Below are 24,353 nucleotides of genomic sequence, written 5' to 3' on the forward strand. Positions count from 1 at the left end.
GTGTAGTTTCTGTTCCTCACATGCTGATGCTGCCACTTCATCAACGCGGGAATACCAATGCGTGTCTAAGGGATTGGTGGGGCCTATTCCAACTCTAATTCTCTCTCAAAACCCTCCAAGTTAAAATCTAAACACTAATTTATAATTCATAAACTATAATATATTTTTTTAATCATAATTTAACGTAATTTTTAGAAGAAGTATTAAAGCCATGAATGGGAATTCCTACCAGTACGCGACAAGGATCAAATTATATGGCAAAACTTTTTAGGTGAAAGAGGTGGTTCATTTATTGTTAATGGGAATACTAAAGGCACTTCATAATGGCACCAGCTGTCTGTTGATCATGATCAAAATTTATGTGCTTTCTACATATATCTTGGATTCGATGTTGATGCTTAATAAGTTGAGATTAATTGTTCCATATTAAAGTAAGTTATATTTTGGGAATTCTGTCATACCAGATGAAAAAAGTGTCAAATAAAAGATCTGCATGCATGTGGGGCGGTTTTTGTTTTTCAGCGGCAATAAAAAAAAAAAGAGTAAAATAAGGAGCAAAAGACAGACTCAGAATTGTTAGATGATATGTCATGTAATGTAACCGTTATAAGCTTCCATTGATAATCAATGATTAGGTAAAGGTAACATGACTGTCTTTGCTTTTTGCTTGTACTTTTTTCCTGCATTACATGCATGAGCATGTGCTAGCTGGGGCTGGTCCCAGCTCAGGCCGATGGTTCCTAGTTTAGTCAACATCCCCGATATTAACAGCTAGCTCAAATTGGGTTCTGTGGCCTCACACACAGCTAGAAATCCCTAAAACAGATGGACACAGCAAATATCTACTAAATATAGTTCAAAAGCATTCACAACTCACAACCACCTAAGCCAATAGACAGCTGTTCCTTTCCATTCCTTTTTTTTCCCTCTCAAGAACACATTCATGAGTGTTTTTTTACTAGAAAGCTATAAGCTAAAGCAACCACTTGGATATCCCTTAAACTTACCAGTTTTCATGAAGTCGGTGAGTGGTAAATCATATGAAATTGTCATCGTAATCCCCTTTCAACCATTCCACAAAAGTGCTTGCTCAGAAAATCTTACTTCTCCAACTCAATCAGAATGTCTCTTGACAGTTCTTTAGTAAATCTTTCAACAACCTACATGAAGTGGTAGCCTCCTCCACATTGCCCCAGAAGCATGAATCCTCTGATAGAATGGCTTCCACATTCTGTTTCTTAAGAAGATATGGGGAGCCTTCAGGTTTATTGGCTTCCACCTCCAGTCATTTCTCTAACTGAATATAATGTCTTGATCTTCCTTTGGTCTTGTATTCTTTTTGTCCTTCTCTCTCTCCATAGTACTCAGCTATGCCAAGTGGTTCGACCATCAGTCTATAATTTGTTCCTGCAACGAGCCATCATATCCGCAGTAATGGCCCTTCATTTTGAGGCCTTCTTTCGGCTTCTTCAAACCTTTTTCTTCCAGTAGTTTGTGAGAACTCTCTTCGGCATAGAAACCTCCCTATCAATTCTCCTTCCCCGGTTCTTGTAACTGTCATAGTAACCTACATTGTTATGATTTGACTTCTTGTACCATTCTAGGAGTGCCATTGTTATCTTCACTTCATTCAGTTTCTTGGTAGGATCAAGACACTTTTCCTGTATAGCACAGAATCCTCCCATTTTTCCATTGTCTCTATCAAAGTGTTGATGGAACTTGTTTGCTGTAGATGCACAGAATTCCAAAATGATACATACAATCGAAATTAGTGCATGTACCATATTAACACAATCTTAAGGAGTTAACATAACTAGATAAGATGGAGAACATGGTAATGCAGCACTGCAGTAGAGGAAACAATTTCAGTTACCTGACTTATTCTAAATCCAATCGCTTCTAGTTGTAAGATTATCACAGCTTGAAGTGATTTTCTTGTCCTTTGATAGAGCAATGAGATCTCCTTAAGCCACACATTCTTGAGTTTAGGCGCTCCACAATGCTCCCGTAGTCTCCTATTCGCCATTTTCCAGGAGTAACTTGATTTACTCCACTTTCCGAGTCCATAGCGAACAATAACTCTGAAATTGCCACAGGGTCTATACAAGTACACTTGAAATCAGAGCACATCAGAAACGTACCAAAAGGCTTGTAATTAGTAATCTGGGGAGTTACTTCTGAGGCTTCTTGACTACAGGGTGCAATGAAGAGTCTTGGCACTGGGTCTAGTTTAAAGACTACATCAGTTGGTATGAAAGACGGTTCTGAGCAACCAACAACTCAATTGATGTAGTTTTTAAACTATTGATATAGCTTTTAACTAGGCTTGAGCGAACCAGAACCCTAACTCCCCAATGAAGCCCCAATTCAAGAAACATTGGGACTAAAACTCCCAATTCATAGGTCTAAAATTGGAACATAATTTTTGAACTTCTGAATTGAATTAGATTACCTTAAATCACTCAGGTAGAGTCGGATAAACTTGCATTCCCCTCTCAGCCTCTCATTGAGCATGCATCAATCTCTCACTGAATGTGTAAAGAATCTCTCTTATTGCATTTTTGAAAAAAAAAAAGAAAAAACTCTCGTCTTTGATTTTTGAGGCAAAGCAAGCCTTTAACTAGAGATTTACAACAATTGGTTTAACGAAATTTAGGATTCCTAAACCTGACTGGCCTATACAAATGTAATGACTTAAAAAAAAGACCCAACTAAATGGGAAACCTTCTCCACTCTTTAAAAAAACAAATATAAAAAAAAAAAAAAAACAAAATAAATGGTCCTCCTACATCAGCATCTTTTCAGAAACATAATATGAACATGAGTGAACCTCTGATCGTATCAGGTTTCCTCAAAAGATGAGATTAATGGACATTATCATGGTCAGCTATCACAGTTGTAATAAGAGCCGAATACACTTAAAGACATGGATGAGAGTAGATTGCGAAGGTAAAACAAGATTGAGAACATTAAGGAAAGATGTACAGAACCAGGAATTTCATCGAGAAGTTAGTTAAGATGCATATATCCCAATTCAAATTTCTGAATAGTTGCCAATAGTAGGGCAATAACTATTAAACTGATTGGACGATGGGATGCAAATTTGACTTCATGCACAAACTCAAGTCCACAAAACATAAATAGAAAAATAAGGAAACTAATAAAAAATGCTGCAAGAAGTAAACAATACTTGCGAATGTTTCTTAACACGAAAAGAGGCTACCTGTAAGCAAAACTGTTACTTGCACTTCTTTAGCTTCCTACTAGAAAAAAATGACAATGGGATCAAATTTCATGAGACAAAACCATTTGAGTTCAAAGATTGTGCCAAACCAGTTGCAAAGTCTTCAAACTCATGTGGATATGTATTCCAGGTGCTATGTGGCAAGAAAGCAGAAAATATTGGAAGGAACTATGTCTGGGCTACCAAAAGCAAATGTATGCCGGCTTCGGTTAAAACTGAATCAAATTCAACGGATTAGCTTTCCAACCTGCAAATACAAGGGGAAATAGTCTTCAGCATGCAGAAAGCAATATAACTGATTGAAGAAAACAAACAAAAATCTACAATACAAGACACAATATGGTCCTCCAAAATAAGATAAAAAACAACTACCTTTAGTAGCTGCACTAGAATCCTCATAAAACCAGCTATTATCGCAACATGTCCAGGCCTTGATTCTGTGGGAGGCCGAGCATGAGATACACCCCATTTACCTTTCATTTTAATTACACTTCAGAGAAACAGTGCTCTAAAATCTCCTTCTGAGTTTGGCTAAAAAAATGTGTAGCATGCAACCCATCCGCTGCATTTACATTTCCCCCCACAAAAAAACAAACATATAATTGAATAATACTAACAGAATCCATAACTTATGTAGCATATTCAAAAATTTTAAAGGTAGCTCACATCTGAATCCCATTTCATAATACCAATTAAAGGTATGCTCGTCCCTTTTAAATGGAAAATCCAGTCAGTTTGCTATGCTATATAAAAGCACACCTTCCGTTTTAACATAATATACTATAAATATAATGCAAAACCCAAATCTCTTTATAGATATAAGCAATCGTCAACTAAAACTGAGAGTGAGCTCGAAAAGGACCCTTCCTACACTGATATCATCAAAAAAGCTTCCATCTCTGACATTTTGGCGTATCTACACGAATTCATTGGAAAAACTTGTTTGAGTCCCCATACAAGGGTTTTCTTTCACCGTTCAATCCAATCCAAAGCCAAAGCTTGGCTCTTGGCTAATCTTATCAATTTTATTACTTATATCTATATTTTTTCAGCCACCTGTTTCTCTATTTAGCATTTCCTACTTCAATTTTCTCAATTTTTTTTTGCATCAGAGCGGCAGCTTCTCGACATTGTAATGCCAGGAAATCTTAGATAATTTTCTATCACTTATCTTCCCCAAGAGCTATCTCTATCTCAAACGTATCACTACATTCTTATACATGTTAAATTAAATAATCGAGAATCACATTCAAATGAAACTAACCGAAGAAAAATAGCCATCGCCACTTGCTCCAATACTCAAACCCGTGAAGTCGAGAGGCTACTAAGACCAATTAAAATACAAAACCAGCAAAAAAAAGTTGAGATACTAAAACGGAAGCAGCTTAAGAAGATACCAACTAGAAGCACAAGGCGCTTTGCAGGGGCACAGAAGCGAGGAGTGACGAGATCCATTCCGCGGACGATAGGGGTCTTGAAGTAGATGTCGAAGATGCTGTACACTGCGTGAAGGAACACACCAAGAATTACAAAACCATCTCTCTCGCCTCTTCAGCCATTTTCGTTTTGTGATCACCTTCCGCTTCACTTCTCTCTGCGTCTCTCCCCAATATCTTTTCTTCTTTCGTGTATTGGTGCCTGCCTTTACAAAAATTTGTGCAATTTCGGCTCTTGGCCGCTTGGTTCAGAGTCGGGCCTGACTTGGGCCGCACAAACGCGCTCCAGCCCATATAAAACAATTAGTTGAAAATTTGGGCCTCATTTGGTTAGCGTTCAAATGACCATTGATTAATTGATCATCTCAAATTCAATTAACACTGTAAAAAATAACGAATAATACTTGAGACCTCAAAATATAACCTTCAATTAATATAAAATATTGAATTATTTTTTTTAAAACAAAGATTTAAAGAAGAGGTAGGATTTGAACCCATAACTTAATGGGTAAGTGATCTCTTATATAAAATGTGATTTGTCATTCAATCAATGATTCACTTGTTGAAGTGTTAAATATTAAGTGTAATGTATATGTGTTTATAATCAATGATTATTTAAATGGGACATAGATTTGAACATAAAATAAGATATAAATAGACTAATGTCAATTAATTACATAAAGAAAGGGGAAAGGTAAACAAAACTTCTAAAAAGCATTATTTTATTAGAATCGCATTAAATTACAGTCTACAGTCGTACAGATCATGACTAGACAAAATCTAATAATATTATGAACTGAATATCGTCTGACAAAGATTACTACTAGCAAACCAACTACTTGCTTACTTCAATACTAAAATCAAGTAGGCTTGAGAAGTGACAGAGCATTTCAGGGGCACTTGGGTCTGTTGCGACTCATCATGGAAGTGTAGCAAGTTCCACACATCTCTCGGTTGCCGTAAGTTCCCGGAGGCACGCATTTGCATCGAACACAGCAAGTCTTGCAAGCTCTTTGGCATACATTCGGCCGCGAGTGTGCTTTGCACCTCTCTCCACACAAAGGAACACAATCTGCCCACACAAGCACAAGCACAAGAACAGTTCACCAAACACATTATACGATTCATTCACCAAAACCCTGAAAGTATAGATCTTTATAAAAGCGAGAAAAAAAAAAGAGTAGTTGTGACGTAGTACCGGCTATTGTCCTGATTTTAGGCATTGGTTTGGTAGGAGGGTTTACTGGAGGGGAAGGAGTGGGAACTTTCGGGGCCGCTGGTGGTGGTGGTGATGGTTTAACTAGCGGTGCAGGAGTGGGTGCCTTCACTGGGACAGCCGGCGCAGGTGCTGGCACTGGCACTGGGACTGATGGGCTTACAGTTAAAGCCTACACAGAACATTAGACAAGAAATTAATCCAAAATTACACTGTAATAATGTATACATTCGTCTAAGATTACCTGTGTACTGTATTCTTCATCATTACTTGGGAAAAATGGGAAGGCCTAGAAAATTTAAGAGATGCATAGTTGTGAGTTTCAGTAACCCAAAAATCAAGCACAAAACTTGTACATCCAAGTGTAGCTAAGGAGGAAAAAATGAGATACATATACATACCTTGGTAGACACTAGAAGAAGAGTTGCCACTAGGAGTAGCAGAAGCTTGAGAGCCATTGTAGATGACAGTACCACTTTAGTGTTGATTTTTGGTTGAAAGAAGATATCTAGCTTTGTGGGTATATATATAGAGTGGTCAAGGACTCGAGGCAAAAAAAAGGCAGTGAAAAGTGAGAAACAACTTAGCTGTTTCATTTTAATTTAAAGAGCCTGCCAAGTGCTAGCCAGCTACACCAGCTCACCGAGATGATGAGTTATTGATAGCAGTTCAAAAAACAAAATAAAAAATGTCTGACTACATGGGTTCGACCAGCACATGCCCGAGGACTGTTGTCTTCTAAGTATATATAATCACAAAGACAGTGTACCCTCTCAATTATTTTAATTACCGACATCTGATAAAATTTCATGCAACTTGGGTCTGGACACTGGAACCATATCTTGTAGTATTTTATATGATATTTCTTTGTTTTATGGTCTGCTAATAATTTTTGGCATTGATGATGAATTGGAGGATACCAATTTGGGTTTTACATAGTCACATGACACCACCATCGAACATAAATATGGGCAAAAGATGGGTTTCTTAGCTAGGTACATTCACCTTATATTGAAAATGACCAATCAGTACATTTGTAGAAGAGACTGTCAGAGTGGGACTTTTCACTCCATTTGGGTATATGACTGTGAACGAGGCTTGTGCTTTACATGGCAAAGAAGATCAGTAAGTATTAGGATTAAGATTACAACTGGCCTGCAGGCAGGACTCTCTCTACTTACTTAAGAACCTTACCAGAACCAGAGCCAGAGCGGTGCTCTGTTTCTCCGCACATGTGATGTCACAAGCACTGAAATTTTCAAAGCATCAATGTGGGGTTACATTAATGAAGTTAGGTAGTTGGTGGTGTATAATGGCCTGGACAAGGTACTAGAAAATAAACTAAGGAGGAGGAGTATTAATTTTTGCTTTTGCACGAGTAAACCAGTCATTTGTAGTTGTGCCGAAGCAAGTGTGGAGAGTCAGTCCATGGGACATGTTTCTTGGGATGCGAAATCAAGATCAGTGGCCAGCCTCCAGATATTTGTGACATGTCAATTTATATGGTGATGTCAACTCAAAGAATTAGGTGACAAATATTGAACAGCTGGATCCAGATTGCTGTAACAATATTAACCTACTGCTTTGAATCAATCCAAAAACCAAAGGATAGGACCCAACTTCATGCTTCGCGATACTAAAGTACTAACCCTTGACGACCAAGTTCACTGTTTCACCGGCCCGAATCTCCAGACTCTTCCTTGTAGTTGGGGAGTAAGAATATCTAAGTATTGGCATCATATCTGGCGCTAACCCACTTACGTTTATCTACATAGGTAGAACCTTGTCGTTTGTGTCTATGACTCTTATGTTACTGGATAACAGCTCAATCTTCATCCACGCCTTAGCCAGATTTATCACATACATTCAGTCTCTTTTTCTATATATATATATATATATATATATATATATATATATATATATATATATACACACACACACACATATAAAGGAGGTATTGGAGTCTTTGACTATGGTCACAACATGACAACTTGATGTACAAGACATTAACACATCACATTTCAGTATTTTACCAACTACAGTCTACAGAAGCAGAGAGGTCGAACTACTAGTCTACTACAACTCTACAAGAAAGCAATTATTTCATTTTTCCTGCAAAGGGAGTTATATTATGGCATGACCAGCTCACACAAACATGGAAAGCCAGACAATCTTTCATCTATCTATCCCAGAGCTACAGTATTATCTCATAATTTACACATGGCTGTACTTGGATGGGAGAGATCCGTACTCTGTAGTCTTATTCTTCAGCTTAAAATGGTTATGATCAGGAACCTTGACTTTGGTTTTCCCCAGACCATTTAACACGTATTTGTTGTAATCTGAATCCACTTTTGCGAATTCTGGCGGAAACTTGCTTCAGATAGCTTAATAGGAATCATTATCCTTACTAGTTCTGGGTTGTATAAGTTCACCATACAAGTTCAACAACAATCTGTCAGCTTAAATTCCACTAACAGCTAAGGTTGGGTTCTGCTAAACTGTACACTGAAGCTAAAGCTCTATATGCAAGTTATTCGATGTGATTAATTGGTATGCTCAGGTTTTCCCAAGAGGACAATCTTCTTGGAAATAAATTTTAATTTCTCTGATTGTATAAGCTTGTTTCGAGGAAACAGTCATAAATCATAAAATGGTTTCATCAATGGAAAACACTTGAAGGAATTGTCTTAGGAAAGCTATTTGGGGACTAAAATTATTCTACCATATTTGCAAACTTTAAGGTTACAACATAGCAGCAGCAATGACCATCATAATCATATCAGTGCATTTGTATACCTCTAAAACAGCAAACAGGCAAAACAAAATATCTTCTCAAAATGGAGCATATAGATACAATTTTTACTCTTTTTAAGTTTAAATTTCAGTCACAAAAACCGTAAAATCAACAAACATATTTAAGCAAAGACATACTCTTCTTCCTGAAAACTCAGGTTTAGCGTTTGTAACTTGAAACCTGAACCTTGTATGGCCTCAACCAAACCAGAAGCCACCCCTGTAGCTTGTACGGTTGTCTGTTTTGCTAACTGGAACAGAGAAGACAACAAAATGATACCTCAGGGGTGAGAGATATTAGCGGCATTGAAGCTAACAACTGCTATCTCTAGCTAGAATATGTTGGGGGAATACCTATAGATAAAAAAACTACTTAATTAAAGTACAGATGAGCCAATCAAAGAAAATATCCGTAAAGAAATCCAGGAGCATCCCATAGAAAACCGAAGATTGTGGTCACACTACTGATCTAAAGTCCTCAAAAACTAAATCAAGCCCTTCCCTATCCCCTATCCTCTTTTTTTTACATCTCAAATTTATCCCTTTATCATATGGTAGTATTGCCATTTGCTACAATGAACCACACTAAGATTGTTAGATATACTTAGCAATTCCTACAAGGAGATATAACAAGAAACAGGAGAGTCATACACACCTCAACCTTTGCAATGCCCTCAAGGATTTGGACATTTAAATCAGTAACTCCCTCCATTCCCTACAATGATAAGAAAGTCAAGCAACTGAATAATAAAAAGTTAAAAATTTCAAAAAGTGAGACCTATGGATTGATAAACCCATCATTAATGGGAGAGCTTCTATCATCAGACTTTAGGACATGTTATATTTTTTATTTAGAATTCCAGTAGATGCCTAGATGGTAGGTGACTAAATTATAGCTCATCATCAGATGCATCCGCCATTAACCAAACACGATACATGGATGTCCTCACTTAGTTTCAAATTGAAACCAGATTTTTTTTTCTCAATCAGATGTTCAGTAGCCTCCTACTTTGTAAGACTTAAACCTTTAAGATGAAAATAACAATAACCATCCCTCTATTTACACAGCTCGTGTGGATCAGATGGATTTCTGTCAATCTCTGGGAATAATCCCAATGGTTTAGATCAACTTCAAACTGTAATCTAATTTCAACTATATTCTTCAGTATTGCAGGTTGTGTTTGTATATAATGTCAATCCTACATATTGGGATCTGACCGGACCTCTATTTTGAGGTCCTAATACTATCTAATTAGGAGGTTCTAGTGCTTATAGTAATTCATTTGTGTTTAAATAAAGTAATTTTACCCTTATACATGTTTCCCGTTGGTTCTGCAGGAAATCGGGCTTAAATGACTGAATTGGGCAAGTTGGAGCACTTTTTGGGCACTTTTTGCTGTGAGGTGTCGGGACTTAGATTATGAAGATATTCTTGAAGACTACAAGCTCCAACGGTACACTAATCTATGGCCGAGATTGAATTGTTTTATGAATGGATTAGATTACAACAAGACTTGAAGGGTTAAGATGATCATTTAAAGGTGAATCCAATGGTTGTGCATAAGACAACATTCTTGCTTGCAATTTTTGACTTAAAAGAAGATCTTACTTGATTTTTGGAGTCAAAGATGGCTGCAAGTTGCTACACATTTAAAAGGAAATTGTTGGAGATACCAATGCCAAGATTTGGTGCAAGTTTGATCAAATGGTCAAAGATGACAAAATTGTTGGAGATACCAAGGTCAAGATTTGGTGCAAGTTTAATCAAATGGTCAAAGATGGCTGCAAGTGCACATGACAACTCAAATCTTGCAAAGCTAGACTTGGAAAATAATGCAAGTGCAACGGCTACATATTGCAAGGTTGAGATTTAATGATTATTCATTCACTTCTCCAACATGAAGCCACCATAGGAGTATTGTTTTTTTTCTCTCTATTTCTCTCTCTAAGTTTTTCTTGGTTTCTTGTGATTTCGTGTGTAGACATTGATTTTCATCTATAAAATTGATGTTTATGTCCATTATGATGTGTGGCTAAGTTCTCTTTCTAGTTTCTAGTCCCAAACGGTGGGTGCTCGGTTTCGATTACTTAAGGTATGCTCAAAGAATCGTAGCTTCGATTTCTCTCTTTTAATTTCGTGATAGTTGTGTGATTGGATCTATGGGAATGACATATTTGCTTGTATTCTTGGATTGTCTAGTCTAGGGATTGCATCTAATGCGTTCGATTGAGAATTGTTAAACCCATTGCATGATTTCCTTAATTAATTGAGTTTTTCATTGCATAGCTATTAATTATGTGTATTGATGATGGGGTTTTGGGTTAAATTAGGAATGTGCATGGGAGAGTTATGGTTAATTGATCTTTGAGTGTGAAACTAGGGTGTTAGCCAAGCCAAGCCCCAAGGGGGAATATTAATTCATAATATTAGGTGCTTATCCCTTTGCGTTCATCGTAGATTAAGAGACCCGATGGCCTACATGTATGAATTGAAGTCTTATATCCCAATTCTCTTTGCATATGCATGATTGATAGTATCACACAATGCATTGTGTATGGTTGTGTGTGTTTGCAATGATACCTTGAGTATGAGAACCGAGTAACCACCGGGACGGATTAGAGACTAGGTTTTTAATTAATTGTTTTAAATCCAATTTGTGCTTACTTTGATTACAAAATCGCTCATGCTACCGAGTCATTCGGCCCATTTCTTTTACTTGCTTTTATTTGATATTCATTGTGTTTATTAGTGTTAGCTAGTCATTTGCATATCATTCACTTCAAATTTGCATTGCTTCCTCGTGGATCGATACCGGACTCACCGGTTTATTACTTGACGATACCCTACACTTGGGGTAAGTACACACACACTTTGGTGTCGGTCAGGATCTCAAAATACATGCATTAAACCCAGTTGTGACTTTACCAAATTAAGTTAGAAGTTAGAACATTAATCTAATCAACCAAAAGCGATTCCAATAAAATCTTTGATCGATGGGGTTTCAACCAAAATTCATCCTTTCATCAACCAAAAATCTTATTGCTGGACAAAAATTCAAGAAAAACCCGCACTTTGTTTATATTTTGTCACATGAAAAGAGGAGGCAAGGGCCTTACTTTTGTCATAGTATGCCCCAGTAAAATTAACTCCATGGGGAAGATACACACAAATAACTATTGTGATAGTATATAAAACATACCTCCAAGGCCCGGGTAACTTTAGGAATAGCTATTTCACTCATTGTTCCCTCTGCCTTCAGGAATGCAAAATTCAATTGTTAGTTATTTGTGAAGCTCATAAGAATAGGCTTAAACTCACAAATCAACCCCATATCCATAAACCTACATGAAGAACGGTGCAGGCCAATTTTTTAGACCTCATAAAATGCCCACTAGTAGCTGACTTCCATATACGCCATGGAATTTGCAGAACAAACTCTTGAAAGTTAAAAGATCGAATTTATCCATTTGACTTAGAAACCAATTGAGTGTTCGGGGAAAGAAAAACTCAACAACAAAAATGAACTTACAAAGTTCAACAAATATAAAGGTTTCCAAGCGAAAAGGGCATACAACAAACACCAGATGTGCATTATAAGTAGTACACACAGAAATATCTCAATTGCCGGTTCGCGTTCATCAAAGGACCACTACTTCCTCATTATCAGCAGGTATATCCCAGGAAAAAGAAAAAAAAAACTGGATACATAGTATAAGGAATGACAGAAAGAGCATAACTTTTTTTTATATAGAGACTACCAAAGCACCTGGAAGTACATGGTGAGCTTGTCTGAGGGAGAGACAGGGACGGAAACAGTTGGCTGTTCAGCTTCTGGTGCTTCTTGCGGGGGTGTTGTTGGTTGTTCGTCTACGACTGCGGTTTCTTCCTCCGAAGACCTTACTTTCTGATCATTTCTCTGCTTCCTGAAAGTCAAGAGACTAAAAGAAACTTTGTTACAGGAATGGAGGCAGAGGTCTCTAATGGGAACAAAGGTGGAGAGTTTGTGGGTCCTGTGAGAATTTGTCACGCGAGATGAGTGTGGAGTAGTGGATAATGCAGATAGAGAAACTGTCGCCATTCCTCTTCCTCCTCTGCACTTAGAACTGGACGAGTGTTACGGTGGTTACCATTATCCAAATGTCAGGAAGAATTAGAGGTGTCCATCGGTCCGGGTCCCGGGTTATCGGTCCGGGTTTGACCCGACCCGATAATTTTAAAGAGATGAATGACCCGACCATTAACCCTATTAAGAATATCCGGGTTATCGGGTTTCAGACCACCGGGTTATCGGACTATCGGGTTAGACCCGGTTACACACGGCGACCCGGTTGAACTTTCACATTAACAGAAATGTCAGAGATATTTATGGGTTTGTTTGTTGTTTTAAAAGCACATGACTGTGCTTCTGTGTCTGTCTTACGATGTGGGATCCCAAAATACTATTTGTCTTTCATATGTGTGGTCGCAAGTGATATGTTGCATGAATTCACATGGTTTTTCCTTCTGATTGATGACATCATAGTCATATTTATTTTCTCTACTTTTTATTTTTTATTTCATGTTGATGTGAAACATGACATAGATAGGAGAGAGGATGGGCATAGGCACACAACATCTAAATTACTAAATCTGACATAGCGAGGAGAAATGATAGACATCCCACTTTGGTTTCTTTGTTATACTATCTCAGTATCTCATACTCCTCTTTCCATTTTTTTTATTTGCCAAGTTAAATTTATTACGCTTTTTACTTTTCCACCACAAGTTTTCTATAAATTTGTGGTCTTCATAAAGGGTTAAAAGCAAACAAAAGGAGGAGAGGATTACAACTTACAGGTGTCGAAACTTGAATGCACTTATATTTACAGTATATTTGAGGCAAGCAATATCCCACATCGTAAAGTTAGGAAGAGAGCACAAGAAACAAGCCTATAAATACACAGTGAAGTCCAGGAGCAGCCCAACCTTTAATATAAAGGGTCATTTCAACCGGGTTATCGGGTCACCCGATAACCCGAAAATCATATAAATTGTGACCCGAGACCCGACTCTATAAAAAACTGATTGGGTCGGGTCTGGCCCGGACCGATAAAAAAGGTATCAGACCCGTCTGATAAGCCTCGGGTCGGTCCGGGTCATCGGGTCGGTCCGGGTTTACAAACCCGATGGACACCCCTAGGAAGAATGTATCAGATTTCTTTGGGTCTGTTGGGCCTAATGATTCCAATTTCGAGATTGGGCCTCAGGGGTTGGGATGAGCCCAATTAATGTATAATAAAGTTATATACTACGTATGATTTTGTTTGAAGATGGCCAGATGGGGGCGTGGATGTTGATCCATCAAGCCATCCGTTTGACACTGCGGTCACCACTTACCGACCACACCTCGGCGAGGTATATACCGGCTGTTTTCAAAATTTTAGGACCGGTACCTTTTCCAAAAAAAAAAGAAAAAGAGTAGGGATGGGGGTTGTTGGGCCTAGGATGATTAGAAGTTCAGGATTGGGCCTGGAAGGCTGGGATGGACCCAATCTGGCAATAGACTATTGGGAAATGGAGCTCATGACTGACTCGGTGACAGTCCAATTGATTATAATTGCGCAAAAAGAGCCGTTGGATGCCGTACTCTTAATCTAAACTGTCCAACACTGAACAACTCTACCTTTAAATTTTATTTGCTATGTATTTAGTTTTGCTTCTCTAACAAGTTGTTCTACTTTGGCAAGTAAAGGGTCCGGACTTGGCCTCAGATTTTTCTTCTTTTCGGTAATTCTTGGTTCTCCCTTTTAGCATTTGATTTTGTGTTTGCAAGGGAAAAAAAAGCTTGTGAGTACATTTGCCTAATTTTACATGCCATTTATTGAAAGTTGATTCTTTTTAGCTGAAGAATGTTGATTTTCACTCCTCCCAGCCCCCCCGGCTTGTTTTTCTGGTTTGTTGTAGCCGAGAATATCTTGAAATCAGTTACTCCAAGGAATGTCCTTGTTGTTGCAAGTATTATTGAGAAATGATAGAGAGCTATGAAGTTCTCATCTTTGCTTATGGATCGTGGAAATGGAAGCATGCATGATCAAGTTTTGGCTGTTTGAAATAACAGAAATCTCTAAAAGTTCTCGTCTTTTCTTTGTAAATCATCCATAAAAATATCATATTTGGAAATTAATCATGGGTATGAAAGAAAACTTGATTATTAGTCTTTGTGAACGGATGCATAATCATGTTGTTGCTACCGGAAATGATAGAGAGCTCTAAAAGTTCTCATGCTTGCAAATTAATCTAGGGCATGAGAGAACCTTGAAAATCAATCTTTATAAATGGATGTATAATTCATAATCAGGTTGTTGGATAATAAGATGTATGATATGTCACTAATCACTAAGATAATGTGATTATTGTTGAATACTAAACACTTGCAATTGTCAATGTGTCTTTTTTGTTTTCAAATGAGAGTGACTTCTTGACTACATTTTTTCTTATGTTAAGAGTATTTGAGTGCATTGTCATTCCTTTTGCCGGTGTACTCCTAGAGTTCTAGAGTAATAGCACATTGTGGTCTTCATATAATCGCTAATCTTTTTCAAGTTTCGGCAATTCCCTTTCAATGTTGCTACTGTTTTTTTTTTTATGTTTTAGCTGGCAAATGTTGTGTTTTTCTTTTTTTTGTGAGATATCCTATTGCTGTGATCATATTTTGTGGTTTTCCTTGATTATCTATATGCATTGTTTTCGTTAGGAGTCATGCTATTACATTAGTTTAAAAAAAGACATGCACTATCATTATGTGTCGTTAGACTGATTAAAACTAGAGCAAGCACAATTGACTACTAACGGCTTGTTAGCCTAATATCACTCAAGACCAGAAACAAGAAGGTCTAGAGTTATATTCTATGCAATCTGTAATGCATATTAAAGTATCAGGTGAGACATTGTGATTGTCTTTCTGATGGTATTGGTCTTGTTTTCCATTTTGTTCTATTTTCATTAGCGGTATTTGTTAGTATAGTTTTTGTTTCCTACCCTCTTATATTTTTCCCTCAGTTTTTGTTAAATGTCATGTTGCTACTTCATATTTGGAAATATAGCTGTTCAGCGTTATCTCGCCTTCTTCTTCCCATGATTTTTCTAGTTTGTTGTAGCTGAGGATATTTTGAATCAGTTTACAACAAGGGATGTATCTTTGCTTGTTGTATGTATCATTGGAAATGACAGAAAGCTATAAAGTTCTAATCTTTGCATGTGAATTATGAAAATTTTAGAAACTTTGGAAGTTAATCTTTGCAAAGGAGTCTTTTTGACTGTTCATATATTTGCCATCATACATACAAGTATGGTTAATTTAGTGTTGAGGTGTCATCTGTGATAGATAACATGGATTATCATTTCTTTGATTCAAGCTATCCCCTCCAACATCCCAGCAAGCATGCAGACTCCCAGCGATCAGTGGGACTCTTTCGATAGGAGAGTTGTAAGCTTGAAACGTATTTTGGAAGATCTGACCAAGTTAGTTGATAACCTTGGAAAGGAAATTTCAGAGAGAGTTTGAACGACGAGAGGATAAAATCATGAAAAATACTCTCCTATTGGTCCAACTACTCCTAAGAAGGTAACTAACTATTCTTGTTAAGGAATTGACTAAAATCTGCTTCTTACTGGAACATTCCGATGTCCATACTTCCTTGTTCGGCTTGTTTCGATGCAGCATCCTGCATCACGTCAACTGCTAATGAAACTGGATGAGATAAAGGCAGAAAAGGAAGATGGGGTCTTGGATGCTGGCCCATCTGCTCCTAGGAAGGTAAGTACAATATATACAAAAAGACTAAGAACAGCTCTTCAACTTCAATTGTATCCATCCACCTACGGGCAATTAGTGGGTTATGAGGTAAGGGAGTGCAATTTACAAATAGACTAGATATTGTTTTCCAACTAAACATTAGTGTCTGTTTATACGCAGAGGCAATTGGTGGTCAATGAGAAGAGCTCTTCAGATGTGTCCACCTTTGGGCAATTAGTGGATGATGAGAACAGGAAAACAGCTCTAAACCCACGGTCGAAGGTGAGGCACCAAATGTAACAGCCAACCACAAGTAAATTTGGTTTAGGTGCTCTGTGAAGAAAGGGGGGTTCGATCTGCATATCAATTCTAGAAGTATTTTTGGAACGGTTTATGATGCTAACTGCTGGAGTTTGCATCACCTTTTGTCTGTTTTGACTTGGGCAGTAGTCATGATGTTTCATGCCTTGTATATCCAGTTTAATCTTGAGGTATTTTAGTTGTTTTGGATAGTGTTGCTTGCTAACTCTGGAGTTTGTATTGCAATGACCGAGCATATGAATTCTACTAGAATCTATTTTCTTATAGTTCCATGGATATATTCTTCAATGGCTTTGACTTCTATCTGGAAGTGGAATTCTGGCAATCATAGTGTTTGGTTGGATAGAAAAGAAACTGTGAAAATACGATAAATGAGAGAGAATTCTGGATTTTGTAACATATGGAGTACAATGAACTTAAGCATATCCTTGTCCCAGCTGTTCAATGTGATCATCAAACCATTTTTCCCGCGCTTTCTTCATATGCTACTTCATGCTAATATATATAGCGCTTTTTTCAAACAACCTATGAATTTGCCAATGGATGCAAGGTCATCAATAAACACCTGCATAGAAAACTTCAGTATTAATATGCAAGCAATTTGAAGCTTCTCTGTGGACATAAATTAGCCTAGGATGAGATGCTTACACCAGAAATGGTAGTTAAACACATGTATCAACCTCATATGAAAGAGTGATGTAATCGCGCCGTTGCCCATTCCTCATAGGAGATCTGTAGCTGGTACAGTCTTCAGTAGCTTGGCAAGGTCATACGACTTAAAATCCTTTCCATAGCACAAGGCAAGATCGAGTGGAGTTTTTCCGTCCTGAAAAACAGTATGCCAACCACACTCACAGTCAAGAAGTGAAATTAAAACCATTAGCTAACCTTGGTTTCGATAGTAAAGGGAAATAAATGAAGCAACTTTCTCAAGTGTACATCATAAACATCCATCTGGGGCAAAACGAGATTACGAGGTTAAGCGGCCATTGGCACTGCTACATTATGTTTTCTGGATGATTAGGATAAGATATTAACCCTAAAGTCCTAGAACAGATTACTCAGTCATCCATTATCGTATTCAAACTGTGTGTGTGTGTGAGAGAGAGAGAGATCAAAACCATAAGACTCACTGTCATGCCTACTTACCTGATTTCTTCTAGTCTTATCTGCACCATTGACTAATAAAATTTTCACTATTACTCGATTTCTGGTTTGCACAGCAATGTGCAAAGGAGTCCAACCTTCCTGCAAGGAGGCACCATGAGAAAGCAACAAAAATAAACTGAACCAAGAAATAGGAACCAGCAACCAGGAAAGTTTAAGATAAATACTCACATTGTCTGCAACGTTGACATCAACCTCGTATTTTATCAACAATTTCACAGTTTGTATAGCACTGACGTGAGCGGCATAATGAAGAGCGGTGGCACCATCCTATTATGAAAACAAAAGGGCAAACCCATCTATCTCAGATATTCAGGGAAATATTTAAAAAGAAAAAAATTAGAGACCTGAGTATATGACAATTTATATCCTCACCCTATCTCTAACATGCGGACTTGCACCTTTCCTCAAAAGATGACTAATTACAGCCTCTTTCTTACCAATAATTGCCTTGTGCAGGGCCGTAAGTCCATCCTGTTTCACCAAATCAACAAATATGTGTTGCTCAGCAGTAAAAAAACTGCCAAATATAAAATGAGCATGGGATTTCACTTCATCTGTTGTTTTCTCTTTTCTGGCTAATGGACAGAGGTAGAATTTCAATGCTAATGAACTCACCTTATCCACATGATTAATATCAATCCCCTCTTTGCTTAGTAGCTTGTCCATGAAATATATCTGCCCTGATAGCGCTAGAGTGTGGAGTGGCTGCCACTTCACCTGAGCAACAGAAGTACAAGAACTTAAATACCCCAAAAAAACAGGATGCATGTTTAATGCCTTATTCATGGCTTGAATGCTCTAGCAAAAGCAAAGTAGATCAAATTCAACAAATTCTTGTGGTTAGAATATCAAAACAAGTAGTAATTACAATAGACAAAGGCGAAGCAAGGTTTTTGTATTAGAGAAAAATCTAGCCAAAGATTAAAAGTTTACTGTTGATATTCTGTCAAGATCAGGAGTCGCATTTTGCTGCAAAATTGCTCTCTCTTCTGGTCCCAAAAGAAGTTCTACCTCTGCACTCAATAGAGGATATTGTTACAATTGTTTCATCCCCACACAGTATAAGTGAGACAAAATAACACGCATGTAGAAGAAGTTTTTTTCAAGGGCAACAAAAAAGATTCGCGGAGAGGTTCAACATGAAGTTCAAGAAACAAGTCCTACCAAATGTAACATAAGTTGGAATTTTAAAGTCAATATGACTACACATAAAATATGCCAAAAAATCAAAACTCCTATAAGAGTGACTTTCCTTGATGCAACTTGAAAACCCAAATGACATGACAGCCCTCGGGCCAGTTCTCTTGGATGTGAAGATTATGATCCAAGCTTGGATAACAAGGGCTAATTATGAAACATAGACATGCTGATTCCATTTAAAAAAATAAAGCATAGTTGATAATAATACTACCTGTTTACAAAGACAAAAAGGTTAAGCATGTGTTTCAATCCTACTTGATCAATATTTGACCATGAACAATGACACAGACAGCAATGTATAGCCTCTTTGTGCCACCACGAAAGGAGGATGGCAATGGGAGGGTGTACTATTCTTTCATGCTGAAATAAATCTGAATTTATATGAAGTGAACTTGAAAGAGATTAATGCTTTTTTTATAAGCCACAGATATATTGAAAACAAAGACGGAAACAAAAACAAAAAGACATCCCAGTAGATGGCCTTGGTGGAACAGGATTAGGGACAGTACCCCTAAACCTGAGCAGAGCACAAAAGTATGTAAAGGATGCTACTTTTGTTCTAGCATAATGGTTGAGTTGGTCATGGAATGAAATTTAACAATTAGAAGACAAAAATTCAACTCATCACCTTGTCAGGCTGTGAATTGTCTTGTGTTATAGAGAGAAAAATACTATGAAAGCACTAGGATTTTACACAGAGTCAATGACACATGGTTACTACGTTATAAAACTCTCGAGCTTCATATCCAGAGCTGGCTATAGCCCGTTAATCAAAATAATAGTATGCACTTATCTCCACTTCTTCTCTTCCTTTCAATATGAACTTATTCTCTGCATGACCTTATCCATGAACCATTTCGTAAAGGTGACACTAATTGTTGATCTCAGGTAAAGAAATGTCATTACAACATCACTAAAACGAGATTTCATAAACTGGTAATATCCATCTAAACACGAGATAAGATAAACATCAAATGAACCACCAGTCAAATGAACCACCTGACTATATTTCAACTAAGTTTGGTTCAATGATCTACATATCTACTGCTCATGAGTTCCTTCCCCTCGATTCTGTATTTCACAATGCTTTTCGAATTCAAAAAAACAAAACCACTTCTATTGGGAAAGAAAACGAAACAATGAAGAAGTTTCCAGAAACAAAAAGGAACAAAGCATAAAAGCCATTAACCTTTTAAAAGATTCTCTTCATAGTTGCTTGACGTTTTCTTGTCGCTGCTGTTGTTTGGTGCTGCATCCTTTTCTGCTTCCCAATCACTTTCAAAGTCCAAGTCATTTTCTTCCGCTTCCTCATCCTCTTCATCATATTCACTTCCACTCCCATCATCAGGATCTTCCCAAATTGCCTGGTGGGATTCCAAAGAAGACACTTGGTTCGATTTAGTGGCACAAGTCCTTACATTCGTGCGTCTCTCAGCTACGCAGAAACCCAATTTTCCACTTTTTGAACTATAAAGTACTTTGCACAAGTTTGAACGAAAACTCAATATTGGTAGAGGAGCATTAACAATAGTAGACAAACGAACTATTTGATAACCCATCGTTGCACCCTGAATGGCCATTATTTTCCTCCACGAGTAACTGTTCAACATAAATCTTTATTTCAGCTCATAAAAATAAAAATCTAATCTTTACTGAACCTGGGCAGGCCTACCTATTATAGTCAATGAATTGTAACAATAACAACACCTGAACTTTCCTTTGGAACTTATGATTAAAAACAAACCCAGAAACTCAACAACGATAAAATGATAGAAACTACAGTTTCAGTACATTAGATGAAAGAGGCTAGTATTTAGCTCTAAATCAAGAAAAAAAGTGGCTTACTTGAAAAGAAGATAAGCTACAAGCTAGCAATGACCATCATAATCATATCAGTGCATTTGTATACCTCTAAAACAACAAACAGGCAAAACAAAATATCCTCTCAAAATGGAGCATATAGATACAATTTTTACTCTTTTTAAGTTTAAATTTCAGTCACAAAAACTGTAAAATCAACAAACATATTTAAGCAAAGACATACTCTTCTTCCTGAAAACTCAGGTTTAGCGTTTGTAACTTGAAACCTGAACCTTGTATGGCCTCAACCAAACCCGGAGCCACCCCTGTAGCTTGTACTGTTGTCTGTTTTGCTAACTGGAACAGAGAAGACGACAAAATGATACCCCAGGGGTGAGAGATATTAGCGGCATTGAAGCAAACAACTGCTATCTCTAGCTAGAACATGTTGGGGGAATAAGAATTGATCCAATCAACTAAAAGGAAGGTCGTAAAAAAACTACTTAATTAAAGTACAGATGAGCCAATCAATGAAAATATCCGTAAAGAAATCCAGGGGCATCCCATAGAAAACCAAAGATTGTGGTCACACTACTGATCTAAACTCTAAAGTCCTCAAAAACTAAATCAAGCCCTTCCCTATCCTCTTTTTTTTACATCTCAAATTTATCCCTTTATCATATGGTAGTATTGCCATTTGCTACAATGAACCACACTAAGATTGTTAGATATACTTAGCAATTTCTACAAGGAGATATAAGAAAAAACAGGAGAGTCATACACACCTCAACCTTTGCAATGCCCTCAAGGATTTGGACATTTAAATCAGTAACTCCCTCCATTCCCTACAATGATAAGAAAGTCAAGCAACTGAATAATAAAAAGTTAAAAATTTCAAAAAGTGAGACCTATGGATAGATAAACCCATCATTAATGGGAGAGCTTCCATCATCAGACTTTAGGACATGTTATATTTTTTATTTAGAATTCCACTATATGCCTAGATGGTATGTGACTAAATTATAGCTCATCATCGGATGCATCCGCCATTAACCAAACACGATACATGGATGTCCTCACTTAGTTTCAATCAGATTCTTTTTCTTGATCAGATGTTCAGTAGCCTACTACATTGTAAGATTTAACCTTTAAGATGAAAATAACAATAATCATCCCTCTATTTACACAGCTCATGTGGATCAGATAGATTTCTGTCAATCTCTGGGAATAATCCCAATGGTTTGGATCAACTTCAAACTGTCATCTAATTTCAACTATATTCTTCAGTATTGCAGGTAGTGTTTGTATATAATGTCAATCCTACATTTTGGGATCTCAAAATACATGCATTAAACCCAGTTGTGACTTTACCAAATTAAGTTAGAAGTTAGAACATTAATCTAATCAACCAAAAGTGATTCCAATAAAATCTTTGATCGATGGGGTTTCAACCAAAATTCATTTTTTCATCAACCAAAATTCTTATTGCTGGACAAAAATTCAAGAAAAACTCGCACTTTGTTTATATTTTGTCACATGAAAAGAGGAGGCAAGGGCCTTACTTATTTCATATTATGCCCCAGTAAAATTAACTCCATGGGGAAGATACACACAAATAACTATTGTGATAGTATATAAAACATACCTTCAACGCCTGGGTAACTTTAGGAATAGCTACTTCACTCATTGTTCCCTCTGCCTTCAGGAATGCAAAATTCAATTGTTACTTATTTGTGATGCTCATAAGAATAGGCTTAAACTCACAAATCAACCCCATATCCCTAAACCTACATGAAGAACGGTGCAGGCCAATTTTTGAGACCTCATAAAATGCCCACTAGTAGCTTACTTCCATATACGCCATGGAATTTGCAGAACACATTCTTGAAAGTTAAAAGATCGAATGTATCCATTTGACTTAGAAACCAATTGAGTGTTCGGGGAAAGAAAAACTCAACAACAAAAATGAACTTACGAAGTTCAACAAATATAAAGGTTTCCAAGCGGAAAGGACATACAACAAACACCAGATGTGCATTATAAGTAGTACACACAGAAATATCTCAATTGCCGGTTCGCGTTCATCAAAGGACCACTACTTCCTCATTATCAGCAGGTATATCCCAGGAAAATGAAAAATAAAACTGGATACATAGTATAAGGAATGACAGAAAGAGCATAACTTTTTTTTATATAGAGACGACCAAAGCACCTGGAAGTACATGGTGAGCTTGTCTGAGGGAGAGAAAGGGACGGAAACAGTTGGCTGTTCAGCTTCTGTTGCTTCTTCCGGGGGTGTTGTTGATTGTTCGTCTACGACTGCGGTTTCTTCCTCCGAAGACCTTACTTTCTGATAATTTCTCTGCTTCCTGAAAGTCAAGAGACTAAAAGAAACTTTGTTACAGGAATGGAGGCAGAGGTCTCTAATGGGAACAAAGGTGGAGAGTTTGTGGGTCCTGTGAGAATTGGTCACGCGAGATGAGTGTGGAGAGGTGGATAATGCGGATAGAGAAACTGTCGCCATTCCTCTTCCTCCTCTGCATTTAGAACTGGACGAGTGTTACGGTGGTTGCCATTATCCAAAATTCCAAATGTCAAGAAGAATGTATCAGATTTCTTCGGATCTGTTGGGCCTAATGATTCCAATTTCTAGTTGGGCCTCACGGGTTGGGAAGAGCCCAATCCATGTATAATTAAGGATATTTTATCTACATAACACAAAAACACTATCTTTACATTACTCTTTAATTTTTTATAGTTTACATAAATATCCTTATATACAATCACATATTAACCCTCAAATTAAAATTTTAAAATATATAATTTTTACATATTTAATTAAAAACTACTAAGTGTACATCATAATTCTCAAAGGGAAAAAAACAAAAGGAGGATGTCGTTTTTTTTTTGGAAGAAAAACAACAAGATCCTGTCGTTTTTCTTGAAGAAAAATAACACAACCTTGTCGTTTTTCTGACTGAAAAGCAACACTACCCTATCTATTTCTAGAGAGAAAATCAGAACTAGTTTGTTGATTTTCGTTTCAACAGTTTTTAACACAAAATTAACACATGGAGTATAATTATACACACCCACTAATGCTATGTAACAATTATTTTATCGATCTTTTTTTTTTTACTTTTATAAGTAATATACATATTAGAGAGAATTACAAATCAATAGTCTTTTCCTCTACTCAATCTCCAGTCATCTTCATGGTCGAAATTGCAAGTTGACACTTTTTGGTCGGAAATGAACTTTGAATCTGGTGTGGAGAAACAGTGGCAACAATTGTCTAGGCAGTGGTTAAATCGATAAGGGAGTGTGAAGATGAATTTGGGGTTAAAGACACAATGTGCGTGTAAACTTAACAGAATTTCTAATATTTTACACAT

At 37.1% G+C, this 24,353-nt stretch overlaps 3 protein-coding genes, 2 long non-coding RNA genes and 1 pseudogene across 6 annotated transcripts; 1 reads left to right on the forward strand and 5 right to left on the reverse strand.

Annotated features, from left to right (window-relative positions):
- Positions 1–593: 593 nt before the first annotated feature.
- LOC120008676 lies at positions 594–2,280 on the reverse strand (annotated as a pseudogene).
- Positions 2,281–3,226: 946 nt separating this feature from the next.
- LOC120009685 lies at positions 3,227–4,898 on the reverse strand. The gene is made up of 3 exons (XR_005470730.1): positions 4,509–4,898; positions 3,617–3,806; positions 3,227–3,491 (listed from the first exon to the last, which is right to left on the reverse strand). It is a non-coding gene; the product is annotated as an uncharacterized LOC120009685 (long non-coding RNA).
- A 479-nt stretch (positions 4,899–5,377) lies between these two features.
- Positions 5,378–6,453, reverse strand: LOC120009010 (gibberellin-regulated protein 14-like). Its single transcript, XM_038859434.1, has 4 exons — positions 6,298–6,453; positions 6,141–6,185; positions 5,879–6,068; positions 5,378–5,752 (listed from the first exon to the last, which is right to left on the reverse strand). The coding sequence occupies exons 1-4, from the start codon at positions 6,352–6,354 to the stop codon at positions 5,571–5,573; spliced, it is 474 nt and encodes a 157-aa protein (XP_038715362.1). The 5' UTR covers positions 6,355–6,453; the 3' UTR covers positions 5,378–5,570.
- A 2,208-nt stretch (positions 6,454–8,661) lies between these two features.
- LOC120009886 lies at positions 8,662–12,826 on the reverse strand. Its single transcript, XM_038860613.1, has 4 exons — positions 12,460–12,826; positions 11,893–11,946; positions 9,348–9,407; positions 8,662–8,943 (listed from the first exon to the last, which is right to left on the reverse strand). The coding sequence occupies exons 1-4, from the start codon at positions 12,769–12,771 to the stop codon at positions 8,815–8,817; spliced, it is 555 nt and encodes a 184-aa protein (XP_038716541.1). The 5' UTR covers positions 12,772–12,826; the 3' UTR covers positions 8,662–8,814.
- A 1,577-nt stretch (positions 12,827–14,403) lies between these two features.
- LOC120009887 lies at positions 14,404–16,516 on the forward strand. Its single transcript, XR_005470758.1, has 3 exons — positions 14,404–14,459; positions 16,088–16,296; positions 16,393–16,516. It is a non-coding gene; the product is annotated as an uncharacterized LOC120009887 (long non-coding RNA).
- Positions 16,517–17,088: 572 nt separating this feature from the next.
- On the reverse strand, positions 17,089–23,533 carry LOC120009885 (ankyrin repeat domain-containing protein EMB506, chloroplastic). Of its 2 annotated transcripts, none has more exons than XM_038860612.1 (12): positions 23,171–23,533; positions 22,604–22,657; positions 21,744–21,803; positions 21,203–21,315; positions 20,348–20,757; positions 18,892–18,971; positions 18,574–18,675; positions 18,331–18,429; positions 18,127–18,225; positions 17,938–18,036; positions 17,469–17,614; positions 17,089–17,353 (listed from the first exon to the last, which is right to left on the reverse strand). In XM_038860612.1, exons 1-11 carry the CDS (start codon positions 23,480–23,482, stop codon positions 17,510–17,512), a joined length of 1,533 nt encoding a protein of 510 aa, XP_038716540.1. In that variant the 5' UTR covers positions 23,483–23,533; the 3' UTR covers positions 17,089–17,353; positions 17,469–17,509. The 2 variants fall into 2 exon arrangements, 1 of the variants encoding a protein (XP_038716540.1); XR_005470757.1 differs by having other exon boundaries at positions 17,256–17,353; positions 17,437–17,614.
- Positions 23,534–24,353: the final 820 nt, after the last annotated feature.

The sequence above is a fragment of the Tripterygium wilfordii genome, chromosome 11 (genome assembly GCF_013401445.1).
Source record: "Tripterygium wilfordii isolate XIE 37 chromosome 11, ASM1340144v1, whole genome shotgun sequence".
NCBI classification, from domain to species: domain Eukaryota; kingdom Viridiplantae; phylum Streptophyta; class Magnoliopsida; order Celastrales; family Celastraceae; genus Tripterygium; species Tripterygium wilfordii.

Coding starts and splice junctions, on each gene's coding strand:
- LOC120009010 (XM_038859434.1), bottom strand. CDS start 6,354: ATGGCTCTCAAGCTTCTGCTACTCCTAGTGGCAACTCTTCTTCTAGTG. Junction 6,186..6,297: donor TTCTTCTAGTGTCTACCAAG/GTATGTATATGT, acceptor TAAATTTTCTAG/GCCTTCCCATTTTTCCCAAG. Junction 6,069..6,140: donor ATGAAGAATACAGTACACAG/GTAATCTTAGAC, acceptor TGTTCTGTGTAG/GCTTTAACTGTAAGCCCATC.
- LOC120009886 (XM_038860613.1), bottom strand. CDS start 12,771: ATGGCGACAGTTTCTCTATCTGCATTATCCACTACTCCACACTCATCT. Junction 11,947..12,459: donor AGCTCACCATGTACTTCCAG/GTGCTTTGGTAG, acceptor GCATTCCTGAAG/GCAGAGGGAACAATGAGTGA. Junction 9,408..11,892: donor AAGTTACCCGGGCCTTGGAG/GTATGTTTTATA, acceptor TTATCATTGTAG/GGAATGGAGGGAGTTACTGA.
- LOC120009885 (XM_038860612.1), bottom strand. CDS start 23,482: ATGGCGACAGTTTCTCTATCCGCATTATCCACCTCTCCACACTCATCT. Junction 21,804..22,603: donor AAGTTACCCAGGCGTTGAAG/GTATGTTTTATA, acceptor TTATCATTGTAG/GGAATGGAGGGAGTTACTGA. Junction 18,430..18,573: donor ATATTAATCATGTGGATAAG/GTGAGTTCATTA, acceptor TTGGTGAAACAG/GATGGACTTACGGCCCTGCA.